This window comes from Hyla sarda, chromosome 1, assembly GCF_029499605.1.
Source record: "Hyla sarda isolate aHylSar1 chromosome 1, aHylSar1.hap1, whole genome shotgun sequence".
Classification (NCBI taxonomy): Eukaryota; Metazoa; Chordata; class Amphibia; order Anura; family Hylidae; genus Hyla; species Hyla sarda.
The window spans coordinates 157,863,724-157,878,291 of record NC_079189.1 but is presented as its reverse complement, the minus strand read 5'-3'; the positions used below and the strand labels follow the sequence as shown (position 1 = coordinate 157,878,291).

Sequence of the window (14,568 nt, the reverse complement as noted above, 5' to 3'; positions counted from 1 at the left end):
TCAGTACCGGCTCTGTGCTGTACGGATTCTGCTGTACATGCTATTCAATGTCGGCTCTGCTATGCGTCTGAGAGAGAATCGTCTGAGGCATGACGGCGTTTTGGATGAGGGACTTTCGGATGAGGGAGTTGTGGCCGAAGGATGACAGCGATTGGTGTGAGGGAGGAGGCGGAGGACGGAGTTGCGGCTGACAACTGACGGCGATTGGTCCGAGGGAGGAGGCGGGGCGCTGTTTTGCCTGACGGAGGACGTAGTTGCTGCTGATGACTGACGGCGATTGGTCCTAGGAAGGAGGCGGGATGCTGTTTTGCCTGACAGAGGACGGAGTTGTGGCTGACAACTGACGGCAATTGGTCAGAGGGAGGAGGCGGGACGCTGTTTTGCCTGAAGGAGGACATAGTTGCTGCTGATGACTGACGGCGATTGGTCAGAGGGCGGAGGCGGGACGCTGTTTTGCCTGAAGGAGGACATAGTTGCGGCTGATGACTGACGGCGATTGGTCAGAGGGAGGAGGCGGGACGCTGTTTTGCCTGAAGGAGGACATAGTTGCGGCTGATGACTGACGGCGATTGGTCCGAGGCGGGACGCTGTTTTGCCTGATGGAGGACTGAGGTACGACTGACGGTGTCCTAAAATGGACGCCGTATGGAAGGATTAAGATTTGAAATAGAAGTAAATAACAATCTGTTTAACTTTCCAGCGCCAGTTGATTTGTAAACATTTGTTTTCTACTGGAGTACCCCTTTAATGATCAGGCAGTTATAATCCAACATGGCCCATCGTGCTCCCCCCAACATCTGCTCAAAGAGTGGAGACCCCCCCTACACATTAGGTCTGTCCCGTTGACACCTATGGAATGTATATGACCCTCCTGGGGTAGGGGCAGCTATTTATAACCCCCTCACACTGCGGTTATAGATTTCTGCTTGCATAACCTTTCACCCACTTCCCATGAGTCACTATAGTCACCTACGATCCTCCCTCTTCAGGGAAACCCTGCTAACGACAGTACCACTCTGCTAGATAATAGGGGGGAGTCTAAAAATATAGGAATACACCTCTGTCTATATTTATTTGTGATTGTTACCAACCTGACAGAAAACTATATACCGTTATCATTAACCAATAAATCAGCATATGGTTCTTTCCGTTATCATGAATAACTCGATTTAAAAGAGCAGTTCTCCAGCTCCCCCACCCCGGGCAGTGGTACATCCCAGCTGATGACGTAGCAGACTTGTGACGAAACAGAGAAAAGAGCGCAGGGAGTGGTACAGATGTGAGAAGCCGGTGTGTGCTGTCATAGGAAGGACGAGAGAAGCGGAGCCGCCATACACCGAGCCCTAGTGAGCCACCACCTCGCAGCCGAGCCGCACGGGATGTATCAGGGCCCGGCAGGAAGGCTGTGCTCGGCGCTAAGAGACGTGCCCGCACTGTGCGCCTCCTCTCTGCGGCAACAACCGCACCACTCCCCGGTGAGGAGGAGAGCGCTCTCGCCGCCCGTGCTGGGCTCCCTGGCTGGCTTCAGCTGCTGCCATAGTCTGGCGGGTTGGATCGGTGACGTACCGGCTAAAGCGGCATCTAACGCGGGCACAACCACCCCTCCAGTGCCGACAGGCGGAGCGGCCGGGAGTCCTGCCCGGTCAGCCTCACGGTCAGGTGAGTGCGCTGCGTTATGTAATGTGTGGGGGAGGGGCATACTGCGGTACCGGCTATGTGTTCTAGTACATTGTGTGCCAGGCTGTCTTTGCCTCCAGAAACCCACCGGTGCCAAGGAGTCTCCATGGTTACTGCAGATGATCTGGGTGCAGCCTGGCATCACTGCTCCACTCAGACTGCTGCTGGGCATGTGGCATGGTGTGCTGGCTGAAGAGGGGCACTACAAGTGATTTCAGTCCCCCACCAAAGATGCCCCAGACCAAATATACTACACCAGTGTTTCCCAACCAGGGTGCCTCCAGCTGTGGCAAAACTACAACTCCCAGCATGCCCGGACAGCCAACGGCTGTCCGGGCATGCTGGGAGTTGTAGTTTTGCCACAGCTGGAGGCACCCTGGTTGGGAAACACTGTACTACACAGTAGCACTTGAGTGCCAGTGGTTTCAGGTGTGTGGTGGGCAGTGCCCCCTATAGGAAGCACTAGGACTCACAATGTCTGACCAGGACACCCACTGGGCACCACAGGGACCTCAGGAGATGATGGGGAGGGGATTACAAGTTGTGGATGTGGCACAGACTTGGTCACATGACTGGCATCCACATGAGATTGTACTGCCCTCCATAGGGTTCAGGCACCGCTCCATAAACTAGGTGCTGTACCTCAGCATGCCACTATAAGGGTGCGTTCACACTGAGGAATTCACCAGGAATAATTTTCGGTCAGGGAATTTGTTGCCTTCTCCATCAAGCGGAAATAAAGAGGAATGAAGGAGAAGGCTATTTCATCTTTTCTGAGTTCTGCTTGAAAATGATGTCGGGCAGAATTTTTTTATTTTTTCCATTGACTTCTATTGGATTCCGCTTGAAGAATGAACATGATTGTTCTACAAGCGGAAAGGAATTCGGCGTTGGAATTCCGATAGCAGAATTTCCGCAGTGTGAACAGGACAGCAGAAATAACATTAAAGTCAATGGGCAGAGGGGATGTGCATTAATTTGGAGCAGAGAATTCAAGAGGAATTACTCAAACTCTTCTTGAATTACTCAAGTAAACGCACACTAAGGGATCCATGCACATTTAAGATTTGGACATATCTTATGACTAATATTGATAAGGCTGGGTCCACACCATGTTTTTCCAATGCAGTTCCCGTATCAGGTTTTTGATTTAAAAAAACGGATTCCTCAAAACCTGACTAAACTGTATCAAGGTGTGTGTGTGTGTGTGTGTGTGTGTGTACAAATTTTAATCTGTATACGGTTTGAAAAATGATGTCTGGTTGCATCAGTTTTCATTCCATTATGAAAAAAGTTTCACTTGTTTGATTGAAATTCCCCCCAAAAAGTCAAAAACTGTATGGTGCTAACCGGATGGAACCGTACGCACATACGGTTCCCAACGACTCCCATGTTTAAAAAAAAACAAACATATATGTTTCAATAGGTTTTTCACCAGGAACCAAAAACCGTAGTGGACTACAGTTTTGGGTACGGGGGAAAAAAGACAAAACCGTACAGGATGCAAAACGGACACAACCTGATGCATCTTTTGGCATACAGTTTTCAATACAGTTTTCAATACGGTTTTTAAATTGAAAACATATACGGGAACTGTATTGCAAAAACTTGGTGTGAACCCAGCCTAAGGGCCCGTTCACACGTCAGAATTCAAGAGGAATTTACTCGAGTAATTCCTCTTGAATTATCCGCTCCAAAAGAATTGCCATCTCCTCTGCCATTGACTTCAATGTAATTTCCGCTGTCCTGCACACAGCAAAAATTTCCGCTAGCAGAATTCTATTGAAGGCAATGGGAAAAAAAATTTACGCCCGAGATCGTTTCCACGTGGAATTCACGCGGTAAAATGTAGAAGAGACAGTGTATGGAAAAAGGATGACGCCCATTCTCCACCCCACACTCCACCCTTTTTTTTTTTTTTTACTCATCAGCCACATCAACTTGTAATTTGTTTGTAGATTTTTTTTTTTAGGGACATTTTGGGGCTTATATAACACTTGCAGCTCTAATTTCTGACTAGCACAATCATAAAATGGCCCATTTGGCCCTCCCACAAGCCCTCCCCTTCCTCCTTGCGCATTTACGCGCGGATTCCGCGCGAAATGAAATTTCTATTTTTTTTTTCGGACTTAATTTTTTGTGCTCTAATTCCTCTTGAATTCCGATGTGTGAACGCACCCTGATGTATCTGGCAGGGTAAGGTGTCCATGCATGACAGGCTGAGCCAAATTAGCATGTCTCTGGGGGATCAGAGGGGAATAGTGACTAATGCAAAAAACAATGGGGGAGACTTACTATCCTTGTCTATTCTCTGCAGCACTTTAGACCAGAAAAGTCTCTCAAAAGTCGCACAGCCTGAGACAATTATCTAAAGTTGCAAGTTCCATGCCCACAAACCTCCTAATATCCATTTTATAATCAGTCTCCCAAACTAACTCACTTTTACCCTCTTTGTCATCTTTTCGCCTAGAGCTTTTCCATGTGGACATTCCGTCATGAGAACATAGCCTTAGGCACAGTCATTATTCTGCAGCTTAGTGTCGTGGATGACGTGTAATGGAAGAGTGGTGCAGTTGACCATAGCAACCAGTCGGATAGCTTTTTCATATATTTTTATTTTTTTCAGGTCACAACAAAATTTTGTTAAAGGAATCTGGTTGCCATGGGAAACTGCACCACGCTTCCACTATACATGTTTTCAGAAATCTCCAAAGATGCGTGTGGCGTAAATTCATATGCTTTCTTCCAATCAGCTGCAAAAGTGAAATTGGAGCACTAAAATATAGAGAACCAAAACAAAAAATTAGCATCAGACATCAAGGATAACAAAAATGACCCCCAAAAAATTGGGATTATTGGAATTGTAGTATTTTAGAATTTATAGATTATATTACTCTTCAGATTAAAGCGCAACTGTCATGAAATCTGGGTGCAGTAACCTGCACACAGCCTTTGTATTATGTGCAGGTGGTGGGTATAGCAATGTTTTTACCTAATATTTGCAGGCTTTCATGACCCCCAAAACATGCTTTTGATCAAAGCCACTGACGGTCGAATAGGCCTGGTACGCGATGCCCTGCCCACCCCCTGTAGGTCAGCGCTGGGACCGCTGTGTGACTGACCCACATGTCCCAGCGAATGTGCCCTTCAGCTAATCTAATATGTGCGCTTCTGCGTGTCATCCAGCAAGCGCTCGCTCCCGCAGCAGTCTTCCTCCGAGTACTAGCTGGATGACACGCAGCGGTGCGCACATTAGATTGGCTGAAGGGCGCATGCGCTGGGACCTGTGTGCGAATCACACAGCGGTCCCAGCGCTAACATACAGCATTTTTTTTTTTGGGGGGGGGTCATGAAAGCCTGCAAATATTAGGTAAAAACATTGCTATACCCACCACCTGCACATAGTACAAAGGCTGTGTGCAGGTTACTGCACCCAGATTTCATGACAGTTGCGCATTAAAGCTAAAATGTCATTTTGAAGTGTAAACTGCACGGTGTTGGCTTGTACGTTACAAAAAAATTGCTGAAAGGCTTCCTAATAAGTATTTGCTTTGGATTTACACCAGGTCTGACATTTCTGCATATTTTCTGTTGATGCAACTTTTTTGAGACTTTCCAAGAAAAGCCCCAGTTGATAAATTCCTGACCAATGCATTTTAAACTCTATTGTAGACCACTATATAACGCTGCTCAAAAAAATAAAGGCAACACTAAGATAACACATCCTAGATCTGAATGAACTAATCGTATGAAATACTTTCGTCTTTATAGTTTAATGTGCTGACAACAAAAATCACACAAATTATCAATGGAAATCAAATTTATCAACCCATGGAGGTCTGGATATGGAGTCACACTCAAAATCAAAGTGGAAAACCACACTACAGGCTGATCCAACTTTATGTAATGTCTTTAAACCAGTCAAAATGAGGCTCAGTAGTGTGTGGCCTCCATGTGCCCGTATTACCTCCCTACAATGCCTGGGCATGATCCAGATGAGGTGGCGGATGGTCTCCTGAGGGATGTCCTCCCAGACCTGGACTAAAGTATCCGCCAACTCCTGGACAGTCTGTGGTGCAACTTGGCGTTGGTGAATGGAGCAAGACATGATGTCCCAGATGTGCTCAATCGGATTCAGGTCTGGGGAACGGGTGGGCCAGGCCATAGCATCAATGCCTTCCTCTTGCAGTAACTCCTGACACACTCCAGCCACATGAGGTCTAGCATTGTCTTGCATTAGAAGGAACCCAGGGCCAACCGCACCAGCATATGGTCTCACAAGGGGTCTGAGGAGCTCATCTTGGTACCGAATGGCAGTCAGGCTATCTCTGGTAAGCATATGGATGGCTGTGCGGGCCCCCAAAGAAATGCCACCCCACACCATTGCTGACCCACCACCAAACTGGTCATGGCGGAGGATGTTGCAGGCAGCAGAACTTTCTCCATTGTTTCCAGACTCTGTCACATGTGGTCAGTGTGAACCTGCTTTCATCTGGTGAAGAGCACAGGGCGCCAGTGGCGAATTTGCCAATCTTGGTCTTCTCTGACAAATGCCAAACATCCTGCACGGTGTTGTGCTGTGAGCACAACCCCCACATGTGGATGTCGGACCCTCATGGAGTCTGTTTCTGATAGTTTGAGTGGACACATGCACATTTGTGGCAGTGCTCCTCCTTTCACAAAGGCGGAGGTAGCGGTCCTGCTGCTGTGTTGTTGCCCTCCTACGGCCTCCTCCACGTCTCCTGATGTACTGGCCTGTCTCCAGGTAGCGCCTCCATGCTCTGGACACTATGCTGACACACAGCAAATCTTGCCACAGCTCGCATTGATGTGCCATCCTGGATGAGCTGCACTACCCGAGCCACTTGTGTGGGTTGTAGACCACTATAATGAAAGCACCTCCAGCATTCAAAAGTGGCCAAAACAGCAGCCAGGAAGCATAGAAACTGAAGTGGTCTGTGGTCACCACCTGCAGAACCACTCCTTTATTGGGAATGTCTTGCTAATTGCCTATAATTTCCACCTGTTGTCTGTTCCATTTGCACAACAGCATGTGAAGTTGATTGTCAATCAGTGTTGCTTCCTGAGTGGACAGTGTGGTTTCACAGAAGTGTCATTGACTTGGAGTTACATTGTGTTGTTTAAGTGTTCCCTTTTAATAAATATAGTCCGGTTATCAGATCTGTCCGACAATTAACCAGTCACCTGTCATCTATCACATGACTACTACAGATCTATATACACTATTTAGGTGAACAATGAAGGGTTCCATTAAATAACTGGAAGCATTAAGTGACGAATTAAGAACTGTGACGAATTTAGGTGAAAAATAACTGGAAAATTGTTCCTCTTTGTTATTTAGAAAAAAAACTATAAATATGTGCTGAAACCGTAATAGAGCCTGATATCCACTGTGAACACTGCCTTTCCATACTGCCATGTGAATGTAATAGATGGGAGCCCTGTTAGGACCCCTCCTGTTATTCCAAGCATTCGACTTGTGCAAAGAATGGCCCTTGCTTTGGAGAACCGCTGCTGTTTATGCAAACTATATACCAAGCTCCTCCCTTCCCTGGTACTGGACAGGTTTCGGGTTGAGTACCTGCCATCCGATATCTTACAGTAGCTCACATAAGTGAGTCCACACTTCCTATTTTTGTCACCCCCCCCCCCCCCCCCCCCCAAACCGTAGCCTACCCCGGGTTTTTGGTCCAGGTTAAAAACCGTATTGAAAAGTATAGGGTTTTGTTTTTGTTTTTTCTTTAACATGGAAGTCAATGGGAACCATATGTGCGTACGGTTCCATCCGGTTTTCACCTACACGTTTTTTGACTTTGCATGTGTTTTTTCTTTTTTTTTTTTTTATCTTAGAATTTCAATAAAACAAGTGAAACTTTATTCATAATGGAGAGAAAAATTAAACGTGTTTTTTTTTTTTTTCTTAAAAAAATAAAAATAAAAAAGCGATGACACCGGACATTGTTTTTCAAACCGTATACGGATTAAAATGTGTACACACGTTTTCATACAGCTTTAGGCTGCATTCACACTTCATTTTTACATTACGGGTGCTGGGTCCTAAAACCGTAGTATACTACAGTTTTAAGTCTGGTCACAAAACCGGATACGGGTCAAAAATGAGCCGACCAGAGTCACTGTTTGACTCCAGTCAGCTCATTGAAGTGATTTCAGTGCTGGTCCAGCTGGGGTACGAGAGAGCACGGTTTGCCTCTCCTCCAGCCAGATCCGGCACCCGTAATGTAAAAAACGAAGTGTTAGTGCAGCCTTAGGCTGGGTTCACACCACGTTTTGTTAAATACGGCTGGGAGGGGGGCGGGGCTTAATCGCGGCGCCCGCACTCAGCCGTATAGGGGAACTGTATTTCATGCATGTCTATGAGCCGACCGGAGTGAACCGCAGCCTCCGGTCGGCTGCTTTCTCGGCCGTATGCAGTTTCCCGACCGCAGGCAAAAACGTGGTCGACCACGTTTTTGCCTGCGGTCGGGAAACCGCATACGGCCGAAAACGAAGCCGACCGGAGGCTGCGGTTCACTCCGGTCGGCTCATAGACATACATTAAATACGGTTCCCCTATACGGCTGAGTGCGGGCGCCGCGATTAAGCCCCGCCCCCCCCCCTCCTCCCAGCCGTATACGGGAGCTGTATTTAACAAAACGTGGTGTGAACCCAGCCTTAGTCAGGTTTTGAGGAATAGATTTTTTTAAATCTGATACGGGAACTGTATTGCTAAAAAGGTGGTGTGAACCCAGCTGTGCACTTACTACTTTACATTGTAGCAGAGTAGTGAAGTATTTGCAATGGGAAATACTGTCATACACTCACAAATGCTATTGGGATTTGTCTTACTGCAGAGCTAATACCTAGCAGCACAGAACTACGTTTATAAAGGACTGTACCCCTATAGGACTTGGCATGTGATGTGAGGCCAGGGTATGTCCTGTACAGACTTGACTGGTCAGGACTGAGCCATACTGGTTTGTGGAATGTGCCCAGCTCTGACTGGCTGGTAGTGCTGGTGTCCGAATGTGTTTAGGATGACATGTAGGGTCAGGGATACGGCTTTCTGCATTGACCCCTTCAGGCCTTAGGGGGAAGGTGAAACTGACACTGGATTGTTCCAACTGTTTCCAAGTCCCCTCTCCTATACCTATACTAGGTAATGATCTCTGCTTTGGCCGATCCCTACTTGTCAGTGACCCCTGACAATAAGCTGATAAATGATCCACATGCTGGAACTCCCCCTTATCTAGACGTTAACTGTTCCATTTTCCTGCAGCGCCACCACAGGTAAAATGAAGCATTGCACAGTGCGGAGAAGCCCTCTATTTACTGGGATTTCTTGAAAAGGGTCTATGAGAATGAGTAGTAAGATTTGTGACATTAGGGTTTATTGCAGAGGTCTCCACTGTTTTAGTAAAATGAGGGAGCACATAGCAGCCCACTGACTCTACTACCAAACTGTTTTTTATTATTTTTTATTTTTCTTACAGTGACTAACCAAACCCAGTCTGCGGAATGCCTGTGTTATTTATGGGCCTCTTCATGTGTGCATCCCACCAGTCACATATGCTGCTTGTGTCATACTGGGGCAGTGTTTCCCAACCAGGGTGCTTCCAGGTGTTGCAAAACTACAACTCCCAGCATGCCTGGACAGCCTTTGGCTGTCCAGGCATGCTGGGAGTTGTAGTTTTGCAACATCTGGAGGCACCCTGGTTGGGAAACGCTGTAGTGGGGAGTTGGATGCTGCACTCGTATAGGCACAGCCTGGATTCTGTGTCAGGTGTGTAGTGAATTAGGAATGTCTTGTAGGTGTATGTGATCTATGCCTCAGGCCTATGGCAGCTTTAGGAGCTTGAATAATCTAAGACTCACACAGTGACACGTGACAGAAGCATGCTGCAGTGGTTTCCTCTTAGCGCTGAAGTGCTTGTATTTTTCCAGTTTTATCCACTAGATGTCACTGTGGCCTCTTCCCTTTTTTGTCCTGTCTGTGTGCCTGGACTTTGAATGTCTTGGATGTCTCTGCTGGAGCTGCCAGCCTTCTGTGGCTTTGTGAAATTGATAGCGTTTCTTAGGTGCTATCGCGGCCTCTTCCTTCCGGTCATGAATTGCTTTCCTTGGCACATTTGCAGCATGGATGAGCGACAGCTGCAGGAGTGAACAGTGAGTGCTGTCTATTGCTTCTCTTCTGCTTTATTATTTCCAAGAGCTATATCCATGTAGTTACTGTGTCGAGGCAAAGTCTCGCTAGCCGTGATCCCAAGGTCAAAGAGGTTGTTCAGAGCAGACTCTAGGAGGAGCTATGGCTCCATCTTGGCTCTGGAGACATAAACAAGGTCTTCTGTAATGTAACACCTCTGCAGGATCTTCTTGTTACCATTCCCACATTTGGTTGTTCTTTCACGCACACTGTGACTTGCACTAAATCCTAAGCTGTGAATACATAGCTGTATTATCAGTGTGTTCTTGCTCCTGGTGACAGTCATAGACTCCTATAGAAGAGACGGGTCCTTCTGACCTTTCCTTATTGGGGAGGGGAAACCGTTTTACCATAAGCTAACCAGCATGTTACAAATGTTTTGTTCTCTTTAGACCAGTGCTTCAGATAGTAGTTTTATAGTGGAAGTGGTGAGCACAAGCCTTAAAGGGACACTACACAAAGGATTGTTTCCATTTGATATGCAGTTTACTACAGTCCTTTCTTCCCCTTTGTCAGCTATTTGTCTGGGGATAGGTTGCCTGCACTGTTATTAAAGGCTAAATAAACCCGTGCATTGTTTATTTGCTTTCTAAATAATAGCTTGCTGCTATAGAGTTTGTGTAACGCCTCGCGCCAGCCTTCATACTAACAGACAGCACACTCTTCCTGGTTGTGTGAGCTTTCCACATGTAGTAGACCCGGCCCCATCACTTCTTAGGCTGGGTTCACACCACATTTTTACATTACAGTTCCCGAATCAGGTTTTTCATAAAATAAAAAAGATTCCTCAAAACCTGACTAAACTGTATCAAAATGTGTGTACAAATTTTAATCCATATGCGGTTGAAAAATGATGTCCGATTGCATCCATTTTTAAGAAAGTGTATGTTAACTTTTTTTATTCCATTATGAATAAAGTCTCATTTGTTTGATTGAAATTCCAAGTAAAAAAACTGTATTGATGGAACTGTAGGCACATATGGTTTTGTACAGTTCCCATTGACTCCCATGTTAAAAAAAATAAAAAAATTAAATAAAATTAAAAAAAGTGACGTTTCAATACGGTTTTTCACCTGGACCAAAAACCATGGTAGGCTACGGTTTTGGGTACAAGAGAGAACCTGACAAAGCCGTACAGGATGCAAAACGGACACAACCTGATGCATCTTTTGGCATACGGTTTTCAATGGAGAGTCAATGCATACGGTTTTCAATACGGTTCCGTGAAAACTTATACGGAAACTGTATTGCAAAAACGTGGTGTGAACCCATCCTTACCCAGTGGCAATCGAGGAGAGGTGATTGGGAGTAATTTACAATCAGAGTTGAGGTCTTCAAAAAAAAAAAAAACAGCACCACACCTGTCATTGGGTTGTGTTTGGTATTACAGCTCTGTTCCATTGAAGTGAATGGAGCCTAGAAGTAATGCCGCACTTAACCTCAGGACAGGCATGGTGCTGTTGTTTACTTTTCCAGGATAACCCCTTTAAAACACCTTCTCTCTCCCCCCTCCCCTCTTTTTTTTTTTTTTATTTATTTTTAAATATACATATTCTTTAAACACCTTCCCATTAGTCTAAGTCAGGGAACCTGTCAGATGGCTCGGGGTGTGTATTAGGCATACACTCCCCTAAATGTCAATTATTCGCACCCCTGACTGTATAATCCCACCAGTCACCTCACTCCCATTATTAATGAGGAATATACAAAGCAGCTCATTAACATGTCGCTGATCCTGGTGACATTCCCTTAGACTCGGAGTATCTACTCACTACAGAGTCTGGCTACACCGAAATTTTGCCAAGTTGGATACCTTTCCAAAAGGCAAGACCTAACCCATTCTGCAGACATGAGCGGTTTTCCAGATTTCTCTTCTCAAAGTTGTTAGTGGAGGGATAAATGTCTTTAAAAGTCTCCATGCTTTATGCACATAGAAAAATCTAAACCCACAATAAAATATATTTTTTTTCCTTTTTTGATTTACAGTTCCCACAGCATTTCATTGTTTGTAGGAAAGTGCCATTAGGCTTCCTTCACACTTCCATGTGGTGGTGATTGGATTAAAGAGGGTTTCTGAAAAATGAATATGAAATTAGTGGTATTTATTAGGGGGTCACTTTCTGTATTTGGGGACACGGATGTACAGAATGTACATAGACATGGGGAGTGTGGTTTGAAGCGGGTCATGGTGTAGGAGGATACTCCTGTCTGTCTGTAGAGGAGACACCAGTATGAGGTATGTAACCCTGTGTGCCAGGACGTCTGAAGGCTGCAGTGTCTCATAGCCGCCCTTGAGTCAGTGACGTGGCTTACGGTGTGACGTGTTGCACATCCCTTTATCTGATAGCTTTAGACAGGCTTAGCAAGCAAGGTGATATGAGCCCTACTTTACAAGGATCAGACAGGAGTCTGGTCAGTAAGGCAGTATTCAGTACAGTGAGAAAACCATTTCAGGCAGGATGGATGTCCAGTTTTCAGTGTCCATGCCAACTACACGGGGATACCATGGTCTGTCTGTACAAGGTAGGATGCCAGGCTATATACTTTATATAAACAGTGTTTGGTAGCAGCTTTCTTCACCCAGATATTTTGAGGTATACCTTTTTATTTTTTTCAGATTTGCTAACTTCTATTTCTTCTAATAGCTTCTTATTCATAGGTATACAAACATTGTACAGTATCGGGTAACATCTCCACCATAATGTTTGTGATAGATAATTTATTTATATATTTATTACACATTCGGTTGGCAATAATCTAGCAACCAAAAGCTATTTTACCCTCTTGTCCAATAGTTATCTTTGCCATGGGTTCAATAGTGCCTATATTTGGTGCTGAATAGGAGTACATGCCCCACTGCCATCCCTATACAGGAGATACATTTCTGTATACATAGATTGTATATAATTCATGGTTCCCGGTACTTGGATAATTTTAATCTACACTGTGGATCTTGTTTAGTTAGGCACCTATTTTAATATTGATATGAATAAAAGATATGTTTTAAAGTTAGTGGAGAAGTTAATTTGTGGCTAACATTAATAGTTCCTTCCTTAGTTAATTTGTGCCCCTCCCAAGGTTTAACCCCTTAAGGACACAGCTGATTTCGGCCTTGAGGACACAGACAATTCATTTTTTCTTTCATTTTTTTCTTTTCCCTTCTAAGAGTCATAACTTTTATTTTTCCACAAACAGACCTACAGTATGAGGCCTTGTATTTAGCTTGGCCAATTGTATAAACTTGTATTATGCATGTGACAATACCAAATATGTAAATTTTTTTTTTTTTTTTTCTTTTGGAAAATAAGGGTAACTTTATTTTATTAGGGAAGGGGGTTTTATATAATTTGCTGTATAGTGCTATGCTCATGACATAACAGTAGTGTGATCGGCAATCCACTTATATATAGCCTGGCTCAGCCAGGGTAAGGGGACCCTCCTCTGCCATTTTAGCTTATTGTACCCTGCAATTACATTACAGGGTTATTGTAAGCTCCACAGAGCTACCTGCAAGCTTTACTCTCACTTTAGATGCAGTGATCAGCATTGATCATGACGTCTACAGGGTTAAATGATGAACAGCAGCAGGATCCCCGCTGCCCGTTATCAGCAGGAAGTGTCTTCCTTATGATAGTAGCCGATCAGTTCTCTAAAGCGAGCGCAGCTCCTGCGCTTGCTTCAAAGTTACTTAACACTTCAGGCCATACTGGTACACCCTGGCATGTTAAGGCCCAGGAGGCAAGGATTCATTTTTTTTTTATTTATTATTACTCGGTTGACTAGATGAGATTTGGAAAGACACCCTACTGTCTGTATAAGGTCTTTAAAGCTGACAATGCATATCAGAGCAAAAGCCAAGCCATGAGGGGGAAAGAACTGCATGTGGAGTTACAGATCTGGAGAGGGGTAAAAATATATATTTCTAGGGACTAAAAGTTCCGAAGACTCCAGTGGTCTCCATAATTCGTAAATGTTAGTTTGAAACAACCTGTAATCTTTCTACAGATTGCTGACCCCACCAAACTAAGAAGTTTGGGGGGGGGGGTGCTTTGGAAAGAGGTGACAAGAATCCAGTGGGCACTCTGGCTAGTCTGAAAACCTGAACCCAACTGCTCTGGAACTTTGACTGGGGAAAAGGTTCATCTTCCAACAGTGACGCTTAGATCACAGTCAAGACAACTGTGAATGTCCTTGCATAGCCCAGCCAGAGTCCTGACATGAACCCGATCACAAACCTCTGGAGAGACCTAAAAATGGCTTCCACACTCTGTCCCCTTGTAACCTGACTGGGATTAAAATAATCTTCAGAGAAGAATGGCAGGAACTCCCTAAATCCAGGTGCAAACCTTGTGGCATCATCCCCCAAGATGACTGTAGGGTAATGCCAAAGGTGCTTCAACGAAGACCTGAGTAAAAGGTCTTAATAATTTTTTTTTTTTTTTTTTTTTTTTTTTTTAAGGCAGCAACATAACAAAATGTGAAAAGTAAGAGTGCATTGGTATTTTAATGATTTGTCTTCATATAGGCAGCTTAATTATGTTGTTTATTTTTTATTCTGTAGTACTTGTGCCCCTTTTTAAAGGCTATACTATAATACTATAGGGAAAAGCTAAACACTTGTTAGAATTGGTGTAGTTTTGGGAATAGAGATGCAGGACTGATGGATTCAC

At 44.8% G+C, this 14,568-nt stretch overlaps 1 protein-coding gene across 3 annotated transcripts in view; it reads left to right on the top strand.

Annotated features, from left to right (window-relative positions):
* NOCT (nocturnin) overlaps positions 1-14,568 on the top strand; it is a 32,542-nt gene that overhangs the window by 15,230 nt on the left and 2,744 nt on the right. Inside the window, exon 1 of one of the 3 annotated variants that reach the window (XM_056563263.1) lies at positions 1,243-1,659. The exons of 1 other annotated variant lie outside the window; for it this stretch is intronic. In XM_056563263.1, coding sequence (XP_056419238.1) covers positions 1,380-1,659 — 280 coding nt within the window. In that variant the 5' untranslated portion in view covers positions 1,243-1,379. Of the gene's footprint in view, positions 1-1,242; positions 1,660-9,698; positions 9,862-14,568 lie in introns of those variants that run through there. One more of the 3 variants, XM_056563275.1, reaches the window with a different exon arrangement.